Source organism: Passer montanus, unplaced genomic scaffold, assembly GCF_014805655.1.
Source record: "Passer montanus isolate IOZ18808 unplaced genomic scaffold, ASM1480565v1 scaffold15, whole genome shotgun sequence".
NCBI lineage: Eukaryota > Metazoa > Chordata > Aves > Passeriformes > Passeridae > Passer > Passer montanus.
In genome coordinates this window covers 13,185,915-13,207,103 of record NW_024362051.1, presented here as the reverse complement: position 1 = coordinate 13,207,103, position 21,189 = coordinate 13,185,915, and the positions used below count along the sequence as shown (strand labels likewise).

At 54.3% G+C, this 21,189-nt stretch overlaps 1 protein-coding gene across 1 annotated transcript in view; it reads left to right on the top strand.

Annotated features, from left to right (window-relative positions):
- The first annotated feature begins 721 nt into the window (after nt 1-721).
- The window catches only part of STK10 (serine/threonine kinase 10), a 45,273-nt gene continuing 24,805 nt past the window's right edge, over nt 722-21,189 (top strand). The window contains exons 1-2 of the mRNA XM_039701402.1: nt 722-996; nt 11,652-11,816. Coding sequence (XP_039557336.1) covers nt 841-996; nt 11,652-11,816 — 321 coding nt within the window. The 5' untranslated portion in view covers nt 722-840. The remainder of the gene's footprint in view (nt 997-11,651; nt 11,817-21,189) is intronic.

Genomic DNA, 21,189 nt, shown 5'->3' with positions numbered 1-21,189 from the left:
GAGCGGGATTCGGGTTTTCCGTGCGGGGTCGGACGCAGCCCCAGGGATGCCGCGGGCCGAGCGGGGACATCGCTCCTTCCCTGCCCGCCTGGCCCGGGTTTGCTTCCCTTGGCTCGGGATTGCGATCCCCTCGCGGCGGGGCCGAACCGAGCCGGGCTGGGCCGTGGTGCGATGCACCGGGACGGGCAGAACGGGGCCGAGCCGTGCCCAGGCTGAACCGTGCCACGACGACTGGGCAGAGCGTACCCGGGCTGAGCCGTGCCGGTCAGGGCGGACCTTGACGCGGCTGGGCACTGCCGGGCCGTATCCAGAATGAACCGTGCCGGGCCAGGGCAGAGCCGTACCCGGGCTGAACCGTGCCCGGGATGAGCCGTGACAGTCTGGGCGGGCCGTGCCCTGTCTGTGCCGTGCCATACCCGGACTGTGCCCTGTCTGTGCCATACCCAGACAGAGCCGGGCCGTGCAGGGCGGTGCCATACCCAGACCGTGCCCTGTCTGTGCCGTGCCGTGCCCGGACCGTGCCCTGTCTGTGCCCTACCCAGACCGAGCCGGGCCGTGCCCTGTCTGTGCCGTGCCCGGACCGAGCCCTGTCTGTGCCGTGCCCTACCCGGACCGAGCCGGGCCGTGCGGGGCGGTGCCGGCCGGGCGGGCGGAGGGCTCGGGCGGCCAATGGCTCTGTCCCGGGCAGCCCAGCCCAGCCCAGCAGGTGGAGCGGCTCCGGCTCCACGTGCGCGGCCGGAGGCGGCCCCGGTGCCGGTCCCGCCTCGCCGCTCCCCGGGCTCCGTCCTCCCGGGGCCGCAGCGGGCGGCGGCTCCGCAGCTCCCGGGGCCGCGCTCCGCGATGGCTTTCGCCAATTTCCGCCGCATCCTGCGCCTCTCCGCCTTCGAGAAGCGCCGCTCCAAGGAATACGAGCACGTCCGCCGCGACCTGGACCCCGGCGAGGTGTGGGAGGTGGTGGGCGAGCTGGGAGATGGAGCCTTCGGCAAAGTCTACAAGGTGGGTGCTCGGGGGCCCGGGAGCAGCGGCGGTGCCGGGCCGGTCTCGGAGCTGCCCCGGCGCAGCGGGGCCGGCTCCGCATCCCGTTAGCCGGGAGGAGCCGGGCGGGCACGGGGAGCGGGGCAGCGCTCCGGGAAGGGGAGAGGAAGGGGAAAGCTTCCTGCTTTTTTTCTTTCTTCCCTTTTTTTTTGTTTTGTTTTTTGGTTTTTTGGGGTTTTTTTTTGTTTTGGTTTGGTGGTTGGGTTTTTTTTATCATTATTTTTATTATTTTTTTTCTTTTTGTCGCCGCGAATCGCCCGTTTCCAGAGCGATGCTTTTGCCAGCAGAGCCGGGCGCTCCCTGCCAAGCCCGGGTGCAATGAATGGAGGGAGGTTTCTTGGAAGTCGGCGCTTCCAGGGCTGTCTCCGAGTTCTCTCAGTCTCCGGGGGTGACAGGGGATTTGTGTCCCCGCCGCTGCTGCCGGCAGAAAACTTGGGAGGGCCGAGAGGAGCCGGGTCCGGCGCTGTGAATGTTTAACCCCGGCCTTTAGGGACGGGGGTTTCAAGGAGCAAAGATTCCCCGGACTTTGCCCTGCGGAGCCGCGGCGTTGCCGCTGTCCCTGCTCGGAACTGTCCCGTGTCCTGGCAGGGCTGAGCCCGGAGCTCCCGGGCACACCTGTGTGACAGGAGCCGCTTGGAATGGGGGTGGCAACTGGCAGCTGGGGCCCGATGGCCTCGTTACATCACCCGAGGAGTATTGCCTTCGGAAAAATGGGAAATAAATAGGGCAGGAAGGGAGGCAGGTGGCTGCGGGTCAGGACAGGGGGATTTGGGGTTTATTTCTCTGTCACTGTGTTTGACAGAAACTCTAAAAAACTGAGTGCTAAATACCCATTGAGTGAAACGAGGAGTATTGCCTTCGGAAAAATGGGAAATAAATAGGGCAGGAAGGGAGGCAGGTGACTGCGGGTCAGGACAGGGGGATTTCGGGTTTATTTCTCATCTCGGTCACTGTGTTTGACAGAAACTCTAAAAAACTGAGTGCTAAATACCCATTGAGTGAAACTTTTTAGTGAAGGATCCTAATTAAACACAATTCCTAAAAAAAAAATTATATTTAAATCCCTTCTCCTTATCCTTCTGAAAGCAGCATCAGTAGAATTCTGTTGTCATTCTGCTCTGGGAGGTGCATTGGAGACACATTTGTGTGTAGCAACACTCACTCCTGGATGATTCCTTGCTTTTATTTGCTCAAGTTTCTCAAACAGTGACAGGAGCCAGGTAAACAGTGTAAAATAGCTTCAGCAGCCTCTGAGAGAAAGGAAAACTTAAATAATTATTTAATTGCTTTCTATTTTAAACATGTATAATGTACCCAAAGTAGGTGACTTAGAGAATAAAGCTACTTTAGAGGTGGCTGGTTTGGTTATTGTAGCTGAGTGCCTCAGTTATTAACCCCAGCCTCACAAGAAAACCATTGTCAGAGTAACTTTATGACTGTAGGTAAAGAATGTCAGCCTGTCAGGCAATAACAGCTCATCTCCAGCTCCTTTCATCCCTGTTTTGACCCAAGTGAGAATGAAAACGTCCCAGTGGACACTGTGTGTTTACAACCAGAAGTTCATTCCTGGAACTTGAATATTCAGGCAAATTTTTGCTTTTGTGGAGTTTTAACCCTGTTAGGCAGGGTGAGGTTTAACATCGTGCCAGAAATCAAAGGGTTACTTTATTGTGTTTAGCAACATTTCACTTCTCCATTGCTTTGATCTCTTCTCCACCTGTTCTCCATTCCATCTGGCAAAAGGTCATGGCTGGATTTTGAATTCTCATCCAAAACTTTGTTTGTTCGTTTAAGAATCCTGAATTATTTGAGGGTGCTGTGCTGTAAATCCTTATTTTAGGACAATAAATCCTTCTTTTATAAGGATTAATAATCCTTATTAATCCTTATTTTAGGATTAATAACCAGAGACACATTTTCCCTTCACCTAAAGTTTTTTTGTTGTCTCCTTTTGCTTTTTTATATCTATGGGTGCGGATGAGTGTAAGGTGGGATGTGGAAGGAGGGGTTTGCCCTCTTGTGCTGCTCAGCTGTCAAAAAATCAGCTGGATAATCCACCAAAAATTGCAGAATAACCCACCAAAATTTGCAGAATAACCCAGCAGCTGAATAACCCACCTGTGCTCCGGGAGAACAGAGGCGCCCAAAACCCAGTGAACAACTTGAATCATTCTCTTGACCCCAAAGTCAGTTTGATTTTCTGCCTAAAGGCACTGCTTGGAGCGAGGCTGAGTGTCTGCAGGCTTTTCAGGATGTTGGAGTGCAGTTCCTGCCCGTTTTCCACGCCCGGAAGCGTGGGGAGGTGACGGAATCCTGTGCCTGCATCCTGCCCCGTGTGCCATCTGCTGTGTCCCCTTGGAAAGCTCTGAGCGGGGCTTTGTTCTCTGGGCAGTCAGACCTGGCAGAAAGTGAGGTGTGGAGAGATGGAAAAACGGGCTGGGTTTAGCAGGATTTGGTTTTGTGAGGCTGGGTGTGAAGGAGGGTTCAGGGATTTGGGGTATTCCTGCCCCATGGGATCCTGTCTGCAGCTGTGTCCTGGGCTCAGCAAAGCTGAACTGGCTTCTCACAGTGTTCCCAAAAGTAGGACAGGCTTCATTTAAATACATATTAATTAAAAAATAATTAAATTTCTAGTGGAGTCTGGATCCTACACGGCAAACCTAAAAAAACCTGCAGCCAGCAGAAACTGGGACTGGGATTTCCCTGGTTTTATAGAAAGTCTTTTTGCAGTAAAAGAGGATCTGCCTGCATGAGGAACCAGTCGAACAGAGGGTAATGAGGCTGAAAAGCAGGAGGGGGTGGGGAGGAAATGTTTCTTTCTAGCTCTGATTCCGTGAATGCCGTGGTCTTGGCAAGGCCAGAGGTCCACTGAGGACGTGGTGGCACCCACAGGTGACCAGGCTTTGTCACCAGCCCATCCAAAGCTCGTTAAGTGGATGATCCCAAACCCTGCAGTCGGGAGCTGTGGTCAGTGGGTGCCTGCCTGGGAAGGCTCCAGCCCACCCAGGATTGGGAGCCTGTAAAAGTTCCTCACTCAGACCCTTCCCAAGCTGCCTTAGAAGAAAAGCAGAGTTACTTTCCTGTAAAGACGTTTAAGATACCACTTATAAACCCAAAGGATCTGTGCTGCCACTTCAGAAAAGAAAAGAAAAAAGCAGAGTTATTTTCTTGGAAAAAACACCTAAGATATTCCTCATAAACCCAGAGGATCTGTGCCACCATGTCAGAAAAGAAAAAACCAGTTTTTCTCCTGGAAAAACACCTAAGATACTGTCCATAAACCCAGAGGATCTGTGTTGCCACTTCAGAAAAGAAAAGAGAAAAGCAGAGTTATTATTCTAGAAAAACACCTAAGATACCACCCAGAAACCCAGAGGATCTGTGCTACCATGTCAGAAAAGAAAAAGGCAGAGTTTTTCTCCAGGAAAGACACTTAAGATACCACCCTTAAACCCAGAGGATCTGTGCTGCCACCTCAGAGCTGGCATTGTTTGGAGGGACAGTGGCACTGGGCTCTCAGGAAGATGCTCAGGGTGAAACCAGCCCCTGCATCCCCTCTGAGCCCTGCCAACCGAGCACTCCCTGCTTCACCCTCGCAGGGAGAACCCCGGGGAGGGATGCCCAGTGGGCATGGAGAGCCCTGGCTGGCAGGGGCACGGCCAGAGCCCCTCCTGCCTCTCTCCTGGGATTGTTTTGCTGCTCTGTGCCTCTTGTGCGGCGCTATCTGCCCTGCCCAGCGCCGCTGATGGGGACAGTGGCCGCGATAAGGCAGGGTGGGGACAGGCTGCCCGAGGGGGTTCTTCACTTCATCCCTCCAAATCGCCCTCGCACAGCGAGCCAGCAGCGCCTCTGCTGTGCCTGGTCCTCCTTTCCCCTCCCAGGGACGCTCAAAAAGGCGAATTTGGGTGCTGTGCTGCCCTGGGGGCTGTGCAGGCTTTGCCGGGGTGTGAAAGGCTGGTTGTTGGGTTGTGCAGCTGCCTGCAGCAGGGCTCTTGGTGGGCACCAGGGTGGCCCTGGCATCGCAGAGGGCTCTGCTCATCAGCCCAGCCTGCAGCACTCCTGGGTGGCTCAGGTGATCCAGGCTCAGCTCTGGGTTTTGGGTAGGAATTGTTCCCTGGGAGGGTGGGCAGCCCTGGCACAGGGTGCCCAGGAAAGCTGGGGCTGCCCCTGGATCCCTGGCAGTGCCCAAGGGACACTTGGACAGGGCTTGGAGCCACCTGGGACAGTGGAAGGTGTCCCTGCTCATGGCAATGAAATGAGCTTTAAGGTCCCTTCCAGCCCAAATCGTTCTGTGATTCTACACTTTAATTCCTGGAAAGGGTGTCACACAGAGATGTTAATCTGCTGAGTTAACTTTGAAAAAGAAAAAGGAAGGAAAACAGAAACAGGGGAAGTTTGAGCTGATTGGCTACAAGAAATGTAAGATCAGATCATAGTCTTGTCCTTTAGAGCTGCTAAAGGGTTTCCTTAAAATCTTTTCTCTTGGGAAAGAGGAATGGGAAGGTTTAACAATGTTAACCCTGGCTGAACTTTAAACTTGCTTTTCACTTTCAGCTGATGGAAAGGCGGGATGCTCTGTCCCTGCTGCAGCCCTGTGCTCTGCGGCTGTCTCTGTGTGACAGGGGACAGGGACAGCTCTCCATGGCCTAAATATTTGGGCAATGACTTCAGTGGCACAGCCCAGATCCTGGCAGTGCTGCTGCCAGTGGGAGCTGTGGGCAGCTGCCTGCAGGAGAGCTCAGATGAGCCTTTCACCCTCAGCACGTGGCTCAGAAAAACTCCTCCCTGCACATCTCATGACTTTGTAAATGTTTTGTCTCCTGAGAATCCAGTTTCCTTGGAGAAAAAGGTTCTTTTTCTTGCCCATGGGGTGCTGCCGTAAATGTGGGGTTCTCCTGGCGAGTCTCAGGTGGCTGGGTGTCCCCAGGGGCCCTGGGGGTGGCTGTGCTGTGTCCCCAGATCCAGAGAGAGCAGAGATTCATCAGGAGAGCAAAAGCACAGCTCTGCTCCCATGGGAAGGGAGGGGGCAGCTCCCCCGAGGGCAGTGCCACCCCAGGACGGGGCTGGAAGGGGCAGCGTGTCCCTGGCATGGAGCAGAGCCGTGGCTCTGTTCCTGCTGCATCCTCTGACTCTCTCCTGGCTGGGGAAAAGCACCTCGGGGTCACCTCCCAGGCAGCTCAGGGGAGCCTTGCTGGCATTTCTCACCTCCTGTCCCTCCTGTCTTTCTTTGCTCTGCCAGGGTCTCTGTGGAATTTGGGGAGGCAGAGAAAGGAGGCTGTGCCCAGCAGCTGCTGCTGGCTCTCCTCACACCTGGATCTGCTGCTCCTGCCCCAAATTCCTTCTGCCAAGGGAAGTGCCAGCAGTGCTGGGCCACCCTGGCAGCCCTGGGCTCTGGGGACAGGGAAGAGCTGAGTGTTTTATTCCCCTGCCAGGGCCTTGCTGAGCTGATGCTTTCCAGCCCAGTGAGAGGGAGGGCTGCCAGCCAGCCAGACCTGCCAGTGCCAGCCCAAAGCCCTTCCCTGGCTCTGGGTGCCACAGCCATTCAGCCCCTGCTCCCACAGCCCTCTGGGCACCAGGTTTTTAGCAGGAAGTTGCTAGGAAACTCAGAACTGGCTGAAAGGCTTTTCCCCCTCTATATTTTTTTATTGTTTCAATGTTGTGGCGTTGTCTGAATGAAGACAGGGCCAGGATTGCTCACTTGGAGCACGCTGCTCTTCCAGGGATTTGAAGGATGTTTGGTGCTCTCAGGTTTTAGGCAGAAGATGCTGGGTCGAGGTGGAATTCCCTCTCCTCAAGCCCAGTTTATTTGCATGTCTCGCTGAGCCAGGCCCAGCAGCTCTGCCTGGTTTCGTGGGTGGCTCCAGCACAGCAGCCCCAGCCCCCTCGCTGTGCCTCTTTGGGTGCAAGCTCTGGAGCATCACGTGGAGCTCTGCTGCTCTGTGGGCTCCTCTTCTCCGGGCCACTGCTGAGAGGAGGCCACGAGAGGTGTTTGGGTCACACTTTTGTTTGCCCACCCAGAAACGAGGCTGTGGCTGCAGCTGAGCTCTCTGGTGGGGCTGCTTTCCTGCCCTCAGCTCGTACAACCAAAGGAAGGCATTTCTGCTTTTTAATGTTTTTTTTTTTTTAATGGTTTTTGGGGTGTTTCATAAGCCACTTCCCCTTCCCTCTTGCTGAAATGTTGCCTCAGCTGCCAGAGCAGCAGTGGTGGGGCTGTGGGGCCAGGGCTGTGCTGCTGTCCCCTGGCCATGTGTCACCAGCTGCTCTGTTTGGTGGCACAAGGCCCGAATCCAGAGTTTCAAACAAAACCCCAGATAGGATTCATTTATGGTTCTAGGGGGCTTGATGGGCTTGGAAGCCATGGAATGGTTTGGGATGGAAGGGAAATGAAAGCTCACCTCATTCCACCCCTGCCATGGCAGGGACACCTCCACTGTCCCAGGTGGCTCCAAGCCCCATCCAGCCTGGCCTTGGGCACTGCCAGGGATCCAGGGGCAGCCCCAGCTGCTCTGGGCACTGTGCCAGGGCTGCCCACCCTCACAGGGAACAATTCCTTCCCAAAATCCCACCTGGCCCTGCTGTGTCAGTGTGAAGCCATTCTCTGTGTCCTGTCACTCCCATTCCTGAGGAACAGGCCCTCTCCATTTTTTTGTGGCCCTTCAGGCAAGGTCACCCCAAAGCTTCTCCAGGCTCAACAGCCCCAACTTTCTCAGCCTGTCTCCATTCCATCTCCCATTGATTTTCTGACACCACCAGCAGCACTGCCTCGAGCCTGCCTGTTCTGTGTTTGTTTATTGATGCAGGGAGCTCAGGCCAGGTTCATCAGGAGGTAATTAATCGTTATGTAATCCCTGGGAATGGTGTGAGGGAGCAGTGCCACAGAGCAGGAGTGGGGTGGGGCAGGGCCAGCTACCACCCCCCAAATGCAGCACCCCGGGACCTCCTGGCTCCTTGTGGGGCTCTAACCTGGGGACATCTGAACCATCAGCTCTCCTGCCATGGGGACACGGCTGGCAAGGAGGGGAAGAAGAGATGACACCAAAAATGTGGTGGCTTGATAGCCTGTGAAGGATGGCCCCGTGGCCTGGGGAGGTGCTGGCTGCAGAGGAGCTGAGATGAGGCCCTTGGGGCTCTCAGTTCTGCTTTTTGTGCCAGTGAGAGTTCAGGGAGGGCTTTCCTCTGCCTCACCTAGAAACTGGCCGTCCTGAACCTTCCAGCCTTCCTCTGGTGGCTTCTTTCAGGGCTTAAAATAGTTCCTGTGTTTGTCACACTGCATTTCACAATAGCTGCGGGTGAGTCACAGGCAGAGGCCAAAGAGCCACTTCTGTCACCTGAGCAGGCACCTCTGACCCCTCCAATCCACAATCCCAGCAGTGCTGTCCCTCGGTGCCTTCCAGGAGCGATCCTGCTCATCCCCTGTCTCCTGGCATTCCCAGGGTTGGCCAGAGCAGGGCCAGCCCCCACTCTGCTGCAGGGCTCTGCAGGGAGATCCTTTCCCTTGTTTCTGTTTCCTGCTTGGCTCCTGGCGTGGCTCTCTGGCAGTGGTTTACTGAGTAACTTTTATGTGACATTTGTGGAATGCACATTCCAGCCCTGCTCCTGCACCGACCTGTCACCGGTGACGTGCTCAGGGGCTGCTGGTGGCCACGAGGGGTTTTTGGGGTTTAAATGATGGGAATGAACCCCCTGGAGTTCAGCAGCACCTCCTGGGCACCATGCTGGCAGCTGTCTGCCCGGATTTGTTTTGGTTTTGGTGCTAATTAACACCCCAAGGACAAATTATCCGTGGGATTGAAATGTCCAGGAGTGGAGGAGCTAAAAGATGGAACTGGCATCCAAAAGTTTCTTGGGGTTTTAGTCTGGGAGGCTGCTGGGATGGGGGACGAGCAGATGGAGAGAAAGGGGCAGAAGATCCTTGGAATTCCAAAGCTTTCATGGTGCCCAGGGTGACTTGCTGGGCTCGGTTCAGGATTGCCCGTGCCAGGCACTGGGCATCTCCCTCTGCCTTGTGTGGTAGGAACAGCACAGCTGGAATTTGGGCCCAGAAGGGCCACGGACACCTCAGGGAGGGATGAAGTGCCCAGCCTGTCCCAGTGCTGGTCCTCCCAAAGCTGCTGGGTGGGGTAGCCAGAGTCTCCTCTGCACTACAGGGGAGATCATTTTCCAACGCCCCCTGTTCACCCCATGATCTCCTTCCTACTTCAGCTTCTTCTGCCATCCTAAGGGTCAGTTTGGTCCTTTCTGGGAAGTGCCCTTGGCTGCAGCAGTGACACTATGACAGGGTCATGCCCACACCATCCCTGTGCCACCCCTGCCCGTGTCAGCCTGCTGCCTCCACAGTGCTGGTGGTGATGTCCTGAGCTCATTTTTCCTTGGAGCTGCTGCTCTCATTTCCTCTGGGTGCACAAGTTGGGACCTCCCTGGGCCAGCTGGGGGCACGTGGGACATGGAAAGTGTTCCCTTTGGAGCTTGGGGACATGGGGAAGGGTGGGAAATACAGGATGGATATCAGGAAAAAGTTTTTCACAGAAAGGTGATAAAGTTCTGGAATGGCTGCCCGGGGAGGTGGTGCAGTCACCATCCCTGGGGGTGTTTAACAAAGCCTGGATGTGGCACTGGGGGCCAGGGTTTAGTTGAGGTGTTGGGGCTGGGTTGGACTTGATGATCTTGAAAGTCTCTTCCAACCTGGTCATTCTGTGATTGTGTGTGATTCTGTGAATTCTGTGTGTGATTCTGTGGGTGATTGTGTGTGATTCTGTGTGTGATTCTGTGTGTGATTCTGTGAATTCTGTGTGTGATTCTGTGGACTCTTGCTCTGGCCAGCTCAGAGGTGACTGTGTCCTGGCCTCCTGTGAAGCTGGCACCAGGTGGGCTCCCAGCTGGGCAGGGGCTGCTGACCCCTGGGGTGTGGCAATAGCAGCGAGCCAGGCCAGGCTGGGCTGTGGTCCCTCCCAGCACAATCTGCAGCCTGAATTGCACACCCTGACCCCAGCCCAGCTCCGTGCTCTGCTCCTGGGTTTTTCCAGGTGCTGCTGGGCCCCAGCATCCTGCAGGGGCTGAGCTGGCAGGGCCCCTGCCGGTGGGAAGCAAAGCTCCAGGGGAAGCCCCACCTCTTCTCACAATATTTACTTCCCCTCCTTGGAGCTCTCCCAGCTCTGGAAGTGCAGAGCAAACACAGTGGGGCACTTCTGGCTCCCGTTTGGAAGGGCTGAGCCTCTCCCCGTGCTCCTTCCACGTTTCCCCCTGCCCTGCCCTCTGTGTGAGAGCATCTGGTGGTGGCTGGGTGAGAACCCAGCCAACCTGAGCTAAAGAAACCCCCTAATTTCTCCTGAAACGCCCTAATTTCTCCTGAAGCAGCAGGAGCTGCTGGGCTGCGTTTGGGCAGCGAGCCCAGATGGAAATGGATTTGTCCCCTGTGGTAAGGACACGGCTGTCCCTGCCAGCTCCTGGAATGCAGCAACACTTCAAAACACAGCAGAGATCCCTCATTTTCCTCCCTCTGCTGAATGATTTGCCCAATATTCCTTCCTGCCCTCCCCAGCCTGTCCCTTGGTTCGTGGTGACAGTGTCACCCAAGCTGTGGGAAGCTGTTCAGAGGGGTTTGTGGTGTTTACAGCAAGAATTAATCCTCTGTAAGCTCCCCTGCAGGTTTTCCAAACACAGAGATGTAAACTGCAGAGTGGGAAGAAAGGTCACAAGCAGAGCTTGGCCGGCTCCTGCAGGATTTCCATCCACAGTGGGAATTGTTTCCCTGGGGGAGAGGCAGCCTGGGCTGGGGGAGACGGCAGGAAAAAGGGGGAGGAGGTGGGATTGTGTCCGTGGGGAGCAGTGGGTGAGCTGCTGACTCAATGAGCTTCTGGGAATGTCTGGATGCTCCTGAGTCAGCAGCTCCTGTCTCACCCCTCTGCCACGTGTGACACATCTCCTGGTCACTCTGGACTGTGAATTTTACAAACTCACAGAATCACTGAGGTTGGAAAAGGCTTTCAGCATCATCAAATCCAAGCTGTGCCCCATCCCCACCCTGTCCCCAGCCCAGAGCCCGAGTGCCACCCCCAGCCCTTCCTGGGACACTCCAGGGATGGGGATCCAACCCTCCCTGGGCAGTTCCAGTGCCTGAGCACCCTTTCCATGGGGAAATTCCTGCTGTGCCCACCCTGAGCTGCCCTGGCCCAGCCTGAGGCCGTTCCCTCTCCTCCTGTCCCTGTCCCTGGGAGCAGAGTGCCATCCCCTCCTGGCTGCACCCTCAGATAGATCTTGGCTGGATTATCTGACACTCAGGATTTCTAGAAATTCACCTGTGGTATCATCAGAGAGCTTCTGCACTTTGAGGTTTCCTTGCTTCCTTTTTTCCCCCCATGCTACAAACAACAGGCTGCATCTCCTTTCCTAGAAGTTTCCATCTCCCTGTGATGGGAGGTGGTTTGGGCTTTGGAGCCTGGAGGGAGGAAGGAGGATCCAGCCACTCTGAAGCTGTGGGCAGCTTCAGCAAGCAGAAATGCCCCTGCAAGTTTCCCTCCTGGTGAATGGCTGGGGCCAGCCAAGCCGAGCAGGGATTGGAGCAGCAGGAATGTTGTTCTCCTCACTCTCTCTGCACTCACTCTGGTTTGTCCCTCCAGGCCAAGAACAAGGAAACAGGAGCTTTGGCAGCTGCCAAGGTCATCGAGACCAAGAGCGAGGATGAGCTGGAGGATTACATGGTGGAGATTGAGATCCTGGCCACCTGTGACCACCCCCACATCGTCAAACTGCTGGGAGCCTTCTACTGGGATGGCAAACTCTGGGTAAGGCTGGGATGGGATGGCATGGCATGGCATGGCATGGCATGGCATGGCATGGCATGGCATGGCATGGCATGGCATGGCATGGGAAAGGCTGGCCCAGGTGGGATGGGACATCCTCACCCTGCTCAAAGGGCTGCTCATGGTGAAGCAAAACCCCTGGAGCTGCTTGAACATCAGAAATGAGTCATGAGCTCACTTTGTGCTCAGGGTCTGGATTTTCCCTGCTGTCTTTATCACCAAACTCTCTTCTAACTAAAGCTGGTAAAAACCCAAGGGAAGGCCAAGGGCTTTCACAGGGAAGTTGGAGTTGTGTTTTTTTCCACCATTAAGGCTTTGAAAAGGTAGAAAAAGCATCACCAATAAGTTCCCCTCTCTTTTAAAACACCAGCTGGAAGGGTGACTCTTCCAAGTGATTTTCTGGACTTGGGGCTCAGCACTTGCAGTGCAGAGGCACCAAGAGCTCCACTCTTGAGGTGCAGGGCCATAAAATGCAGAGGAGTGGGTTGGTGCAAGGGCTGGAACAGCAGGTTCCTGAGCTCTCTCCCCTAGCCCAGCAGGTTTATGTATGATTTTTATTTCCCCTGCCTGCTGCTCTCTCTGAGTGCCTGGCAGCACAGGAAGCTGAGCGTGAAAGGCACCTTCCTGTGCTCTGTGCAGGGCACGGAGAGCTGAGGGAGTGAGCCCTTGCATACTCACCTCTGTGCCCGGGGGAGGATTGTGCAAAGCAGGTGAGCAGGAGGATTTCCAAACCCACCTCCTCAGTTCATCTGCTCCTCCTTGAACTGATGGAAGTCAGGAGAGTGGCAAAGCGTGCATTCAGCAGCTCTGGTGCTTCTTCCTTCCTGTTTTTAAAGTTTCAGGTACGTTTGTGGCCTCCCTGAGTAAATTTAATAGAGTGAAAAAAAGAGATCTCAGCTTTTGGGACTTGCCGTGGTGTGAGCTGAGCTGCCAGTCCCTGCCTGTGGTGCCGAGGGCTGAGCTGGGATAACACAATCCCAGTCTGGCTCATCCCTGGGTCCAGCAGTGCAGGAGAGGGATGTTTTATTGGGCTCATTCAGCAGGCACCTTTTGCATTGTCAGCACGTGTTTTCTTTTTTAAAAATCCATGCCTAAAGCTCCTGAGCTCTCTGAACACCCAGCCTGGAGTGCTGGAGTGTTTCTGCTCTGTCTTCTGGTCTCGAGGGAGCTGAGTTGTCCACTTGGTATTTTGGATGGATTCTGAGCCCTGGGTATGTTAAAGAACAAGGTAAATATGTACTCTGCTAAGGAAGGGAAGGACAAACATCCCTCCTAGGAGGGGACTTGGGATCTGGATGGATTGCAAGTGCAGCAGGATTAATCTGAGCTAAAGTAAAAAGGCAAACATTCCCTGAGCCAGGGTGAGAGATGAGGCTGCTTTATCTGCCACACTTTTCTCCTGGCTTCACCTCCCTGCTCTGAAATGTCAGCCCCCTCCCCACCCCCTCCCTGCCATGGGAATCTTTGCCTTCCTTCCTTCCTTCCTGGAGGAAAGGGGATTGCAGAGTTCCTTTGTCCAGGGAGGGCTTTGTGATGTCAAGCTCAGGGACCTGCTAAAATTAAACTCTGCAACAAGAGCCTCCTGTCTGGGGCTCCCCCACCAGGGCAGGACCTGGGCTTCTGTCAAACCCACCCTACAGCCCCAGCCCTTGCTCTGGGAGCAGGATCCTTCTCTTTATTTCATTATTAGAGTAGCATTTGCATTTCACTGCTCAGGCTGGTTTTATTAATGCTCCAGTGTTTTCCTGGCTTGGAGGGGAGTCATTAAGCCAGGCTGTTTTACTTCTGTAAGGCTTTCAGTCCCTACCAGATTTTCCCTGAAGTCAAAACCTTCCTCCTCTTGGTGACCAGTGCTGCTGGGGAAAATTTGCATCCAAATATAAACAGAAGCTTTTATTGTTCTGCCCACATCCCATCCTCATTTCTGTCTGTGCAGTTTTTGAACCAGCATTTTCCTGGAGCATTTGCATGGTGGGTGCCTGGATTCCCAGAGTGGCTCTGGAAAAAACCTCTGGGGGTGCCTGGCTGGTCAGAAACCCACTGTGGCTTCCTTGCTGCTCACAGCCAGCATGGAAAGAGAATATTCCAAGTGAGAAGAATATTCTGCCCAGCATGGAAAGAGAATATTCCAAGTGAGCAGAATATTCTGCCCAGCATGGAAAGAGAATATTCCAAGTGAGCAGGTCCAGATGTGCCCAAGCTCCTGGGTGGCAGCAGCTCTTTGGCTCTTGAATAATTCACAGTGCCACAAGCAGGCTCAGCCTGAGAAGAGCTCTTCCTAAATCACTCTGGCTGTTCTTTCCTTGAGTTCACAAGGGAAATGTGTGAGGAACCCTGGCCCTCCTGCTGCCCCTGAGCTGTGTCAGGTCCCCGTGGCTCCTCTGCCAGGCTCTGGCTTTGTGCTCCAGCAGCAAGGAGGGGCCATGAAATATTTATGGAGCAAGAGACCTTTCTGTGCAAGGGGAAGTGCCTCATCCTCCTGCAGCTGCTCAGAAATCCACAGCACTGGAAGGAAAGCACAAACCAGAGAGTTCCTCTGCGTTTTATACCTGGTTGGCATCAAGTGTAAAAGGAAGAAAACCACAGTTCTTGTGTGGGATGGAGCAAAGCCCACTGTGAGCAAGGGTTGGGAGAACCCCAGTGAGTTCCCAGGAATAAATCTGGCAGGGTAACAGCGTCCAGCATGAACTTCCTTGGCATTTCAATCCTCTGCAGAGAGGCTGTGCCCTGCCAGCAGCTCCTATCTCATTCCATCCCCCTCCACCTCCTTTTCTTTGCTCGTGGCAGAGGCCAAGAAGTCTTGTGCTGCTTGAAAACAGCCCAGAGAAGCTGCAGAACTGCCCTGGTGGGAGCTTTCAGGATTTTATTTTATTTTTATTACAAGCCCCGTGGCATTTCATGTTCTTTTGCATAAATCCTGGCTGCTGGAAATGGGGGCACTGAATGAAAGCTGAGATTCTCATGCTTTCTTTTAAAGAGTGTGGTTTGAGTCTTTGTGGCTGGGACACATTTTAAAGTCTCTTTTCCTGCACTGTGATGCAGGACTTGGAAACACAGAAGCAAATCCCCCTCACCCAATATAACACAGCTTTTAAAATGGACTTTTAAAAGTTATTTGTGGCTTAGGAATGGGACTGAAAGGGGGTTTGCTTGCTTTGAACAGAATTTTCACTGATAATTATTACAACATGGGAAAGGAAAACAACAGCTCTTGTGTTTTGTGTCCCTCTCAAGGGCTGCGTGTTTGGGAGTCCTTTTTTCCCCCTTCCAAAACAACAACAAAAAACCAGACTGAGACCTCAGAGGAAGGGAGGAACTTTTGATCTGCTGCTGCTGAGCCCCTCTGCTGTTTCCGAGTGTCTCCTCCCGCAGCCAGAGCAGTGATAAGACAGAGGGGAGGAGAGTTTAGTTTGCTGTGAAGATCCTGACCTTTCCTGCAGGAACCCTCTGCTCCCAGGGGATGGTGGCTGTGCCCAGCCACCCCAGCAGGACTGCAGGAAACCCAGGAGCCTGAGATGCTCCAGCAGAGTCTGCAGGAATCTCCAGAAATTCATTAAAATCTCATTTGGCACCAGGTGCTGAAGCACTGTGCTGGTGGTGGGACAGCTTTTCCAGGGAAGCCCTGGGGAATTGTCTCCCCCTCCCTGCTTCTCCCTGCCCCTCAGTTGCCATGGCAAAAGGGGTTTTTGAATAAACAGCCGTTTCCTGGAGATCAAAGCAGGGATTGCTGCACCGTGCAGGTAACCCTGCCTGCCTGGGCCATGGGGGAATGGTTCATTTAATCAGCTTAGGGTTTCTCCTGTGTGGGTACAGACTCCTACAGCTGGCACAGAGACTCCAGCTCTGTGCTGCTCTTTGTACTCGCCTTAAAAAAGCCCTTTGCATTTTCTGTGGGCAGGCCCTGACCTGTTCAGCCAGGGACTTTTGGGATTGCTCCCCCTTTGATATGGATGTTGACTGGAGATTTGGGCATTCTTGAAAATCCTGTAGCATAAAGAAATGTTCATTATCCCATGCACTCGACTGCTGGGCTATGTAAAGCATCTGCAGCCTCTGGTTCTCTGAGGCTGGCAATACCTTTTCTTTAAAACAAACAGAAAAGGGAGCTGGTAGCAGGCTCAGATTCCCCACAGCTTTCCTTAGCACAGGGAGGTTATCACAACTTGCAGGGATGTCTTGCAGGGTGAGCAGCCTGAGCTTGGCTGGATGCCCGTGGGGATCTGTTTGTGTGCATGCTGGACAGAGCAGGCTCTCCAGGCTGCTCAGCCCTCAGTCCCCGAGGAATCCCATGGCTCTTTGTGTCCCTTTAAAGCTCCACTTGGCAGCAGAGCTGCAGCCCTTCCTACTTGGCCTCCTGCTCCTGGAGCTTTGTACCAAACTTCCCCCAGAAGTTCTTGAACTTTGTTGTTCGTGGCTTGCGGGGCTCGAGTGTAGCCGAGGGAAAACCCAGGAAAACAAAGAGATCCCAAACTCTGCTAAACAGCTCACCAGCGTCCTGGAGGAACAACAATCCCTTCCCCTGCTCCTTGTCCCAGTTGCAGGAACATAAATCCCAATTTCTCCCGGATCTGGCAGTTCCCTGGGACACGCAGGGCTCGGGAGCTGCTGCAGGATCAGCCCCGCTGGGAAAAGCAGCGTGGGGGTGGGGTTTGCTGGACCGGTTTCCAAATTCCTACCAGTCCAGAATTCGGGCAGAACTGCAAAACACCCCCAGGGACTTCAGCAGGGTGGGTAGGAGAGGAGCAGGTGTGGGCAGATATCAGCACGCATCGGGACAGGGCATTGCTTGGCCCTGGGAGCTGGGAGTGCAGCAGGGACATCACAGTGTCCCCTCCCTGTCCTGAGGGGCAGCTCCTCTGCTTGGCCAGAGCTGCAAAGTGGAAAAAGTGATGCAGCCCAGTGGCTTTCTGGCACTTTGCTGCATTCCCAGGGTCAGCAGTTTGCTGCTCAGAGTAGCACAATTGAAGAGGGTGGTCACTCCTGCTCCAGCTCTGGGGCCGTGTCTCTGCCAGCTGGGATGCTGTGGGTCACATCTCTGGGTGACATCCTCCTTCCCTTCTCTCTGCCTGGCCATTCCCAAAGGCCTGGAGGTCTAAATCCTCTTCTGCTGGAAATCTGGGCAGCAGGTTCCACGGGCCCCCTCCGTGCTGTGAACGTGAGCTCCAGCATTCAGCCTCCTGGCAAGTGACTGTAAATCCTATTCTGGGTAAAACTGGGGGGTTTCCCTTAAAACAGAGGGAAACTGAGTGATTTTCAGCAACCCCCAAAATGATTTATGTATCAGGCAAATTGCCACAGCCCAGCTGAGTTCAAGAGTGCTCCTACAGGTACTGACACGACAGCCCAAAGGAGAACAGAAACCTTTGTCTGCCACCCTTTGCACAGGATAACGTTGCATGAAGAGCTTATTGAGGCCGTAATAATTCCTTGTGATTGCACAGCCTTGTCATCTGCACGTCCTGGAATGCTTTAGAAAAGACCTGGTGTCATTATCCTGGCTCTGAGAGTGAAGGCACAGACAGGGATTTGCCTAAAGTTTCCCCGGGGGGAAATGGCACTTGGGAATAAGTCCTGGGTGCTGAGTCCCAGTGCAGGGTTACAACGTGAGGCCGGAGTTTCATGAAAAGAAAAGCAGAGCAGACAAGAAGCCTTATAGGCAAATCAGTTTTCAAAGCACCTGAAAACTTTGTTTAGGACTGAATTGCAATAAGCCACGTTCCCACTTGGCTGGATCTCCAAGGGAATGCTAAGGAGCAGTGTTTGCATAGAAAGGAATATTTATGAACTCCCCGTGGATAGGAGACAGCGCCTTGAAACCCAGCTTCAGCCCAAGCCCTGCAAGGAGGGATAGCTTGCAGGTTTAAACTTTGTTCTGTTTCAGATGTAGCCTGAAAGTTGTCATTTGGAGGGAGGGAGGGACGTCCTTTTGCAGAGCTCGTGGCCTGGAGTGATCCATTGACTTCAAAGCCCTCGCAGAAACTGTGACACAGCAACACTCAGGTTGTGTGATGGATCCAGGCACCCTGTGCTGGCAATCTGGGGATGATTAGGACAAGTGGTGGTTGTTTCTAGGGAAATGCCAGGCAGGAGTGGAAAACTTGTCAAGCCCTTTGCCAGCCCTTCACTGCATTGTCCTCGTGGCCAGGTGAGGCTTCGGGGCTGTGCTGGAAATGCTGACTTCATAAAATCCAGCAAGAAACTTGTCCTGGGTCAAACTCCAGCTCTCCCAGTGAGCTTTGCCCTTCTGAGATGCATCATCTCCTTTAGATGCTGACACAGGCTTGGGGCACTTGGGGCTGAGGAATCTTCCCACTGAAGCAGCAACTTCTTCCTTTTTTTTTTGCTATTTATATCTGAAATGATTCTTGGAGTTTTGCTTCCCCTCCCGTAACAAAGTGAACTCAGTGGCCTCTAAATGCTGATAACTGGGTGAGAAAAGGGATCCCACTCACAGCCCTCCAAGCAGCAAAAGATGCTTTTTGCAACATCAAAACCATTTGGTTGAACTCAAAGGAGTTTCAAGTTGTGCTGCCAAAATTTCAGTAGGGTTGGGAATATTTCTGCCATCTGTGGGGGGTAGTCCAAGGAAACATTTTGTCATCTTGCAGTGATTTAAATGTGGAGAACTCGTCCCCAGTTTCCTTAAGATCAGCAGGGAGCTCTGCACTTCGCCAGGAGTATTGACTTTGTTCTCCATAAACTTTTCTTACTCTGAAACTCCCTAAACTTTGTGTTCCTTGTTTCCTGCCCTGCATCTTCTTCCCCCCACCCCTTATGGGGACAGCCTTTTTTCATTTCTGATTTCAAATATTTTTCTCTGTAGGTTATTTTGTCCAGAAAAGGGGGCAGAAAAGGTTTATTATATTTTAAGTCTCTGAATGGTGTCCTTGTCCGTGAGGGAAAATTGGCAAGCTGGGAGCCTTCTCTTACAGAGAGGGAATTATTTCACTTCCACCTACAGCATACTTGCCATGTCAGGCCAGCTTTTGACATTTGTGCTGCTCTGGGGCAGCCAAGAGGCTTTTGGTGGCTTCTGGATTGTTCTGTGCCCTCTCTGGTGGCTGCTGAGGGCCGGCTGCAGCCGGAGCTGGTGGCTTTGGCAGCTCCCCGTGGCCCTTGGGTGTTGTCCCCTTTTGTCTTGGTGGTGCTCCGGCCCCGTGGGGCTCTAGGAATGAGGCTGGGAAGGATTTTGTGGTTCAGCCCCCAGCAGAGAGCAGGAGCAGCTGAGCCCTGCTCTGGGTTGAGCCCATCTGGTGGTGTATGAGCCAGGCTGGCGGAATGTGCTCCCTGTGCTCCTTGGCATGTGTGGGGTGAAGAGCAGTGGGCAGAGGCTGCTGGGGAAGGTGCCAAGGTGAGGAATGTGAGCACCTCCTCCCTCTGCTCCACGGTGTAAACTCAGTCCTTGGACTCAGGTGGGAGCAGGGGAGGCTGGGGAGATACCAGGGAGGCTCAGGCAGCTGCTCTGCACAGCCCCACTGGGAGGGAGAGAGGAGATCTGACCAAATGGGCTCCAAAAGCCAAGGGGCTGCTCCCCAAATCCACCCCCGTGGTCCTGCACATCCCTGTGCTGTGAGGAGAAAGGCTCCCTGAAGGTCTGATCCAGCTCAGATCTGATCCTAGAGGTTCTAATCCCACTATGATCTGCTCCTGGCAGCTCTGATCTGCTCCTGGAGGTTCTGATCCCACTCTGATCTCCTCCTGGCAGTTCTGATCCCACTCTGATCTGCCCCTGAAAGGTCTGATCCCACTCTGATCTGCTCTTGGCATCTCTGCTCTGGTCCTGGAGGTTCTGATCCCACTCGGATCTGTTCCTGGCAGCTCTGATCTGTTCCTGGAGGTTCTGATCCCACTCTGATCTGATCCCACTCTGATCTGCTCCTGGCAGCTCTGATCCCACGTTCCTTATCCTGCCTCCTCTTGCAGCCACCAGGACAGCGTAGCTCCACTGTTAACCACCAGAACTTGGGTTCAGATGTCACACAGATAAAGGATGTGCCTCTTGACCCTCACTAAATGTGGTTCCTGTGCCTGGATGTGTCCCTGTATTCCTCCCACCAGTGAGGGCGGCTCTGTGTCTGGTGTCTGGGTCACTCAGAAGCTGAAGGCCCTTTCTCAGTCCTGGAAGTAGAAATGTGTCCCAAGTTTTTGCTGGGCTCAGCCCAGGGGACGTGTGGGCTTGTGGGGACAGGAGATGGAGCCAAGTGACTCAGGTTGGGAGCAGGGGAAATCCCTGGCAGATGAGTGAGGCTGGGGAGGAGCTGTGCACAGCCAGGCCACGGCTGAGCTGTGCAGAAGCTGCTGGAATCCTGGAGGTTCTGATCCCACTCTGATCTGATCCCACTCTGATCTGTTCCTGGCAGCTCTGATCCCACGTTCCTTATCCTGCCTCCTCTTGCAGCCACCAGGACAGCGTAGCTCCACTGTTAACCACCAGAACTTGGGTTCAGATGTCACACAGATAAAGGATGTGCCTCTTGACCCTCACTAAATATGGTTCCTGTGCCTGGATGTGTCCCTGTATTCCTCCCATCAGTGAGGGCTGGCTCTGTGTCTGCTGTCTGGGTCACTCAGGAGCTGAAGGCCCTTTCTCAGTCCTGGGAAGTAGAAATGTGTCCCAAGTTTTTGCTGGGCTCAGCCCAGGGGACGTGTGGGCTTGTGGGGACAGGAGATGGAGCCAAGTGACTCAGGTTGGGAGCAGGGGAAATCCCTGGCAGATGAGTGAGGCTGGGGAGGAGCTGTGCACAGCCAGGCCACGGCTGAGCTGTGCAGAAGCTGCTGGAATCCTGGAGGACACAGGAGGCTGCTGCCTGTGTCCAGTCTGTGCAGGGCTGCCTCTGGCTCGCCGTGGTCTCGGGATGGGGCCTCAAGTCTGTGGCCATCATTTTTCTGGGAGGCTGTTGCACAAATGACCATTTTTTTGGGGTGGCTGTGCTCTGTGTTTGCTGCAGCCAGTGCTGCTGGGCTGGGATCATCCCCTCCATGGGATTTGTGTGGACGTTGGGCCCTGCTCCAGATGTTCCAGCCTTGTCAGAGTGCTCTCGGTGCCGTGGTGATGAGCAGAGTTGAGAACAGAGCCAGCTGCTGCCCTGGCCTTTCTGTGCACAGCCTGTGCTGTGTGGGACTGGGTGTGCTGAGGGAGCTGCTGGCTGCCCCTGACCCCGAGGAATGGGGTGGAAAAGCTGGAATGACCCCGGCCAGCGTGGATGAGGGCCAGGGAACTCCTGCCCTGCTCGAGCCAGGCCTGAGGGCTGCAGGAAGGGGACTCCTGGCCTTGCTCGGCCTCCTCTGCCTCTGAGTCAAGACCCAAAGCCCTGGAGGCTGTCTGGGCTCTCCAAGGAGCCAGCCTGGCCCTGGT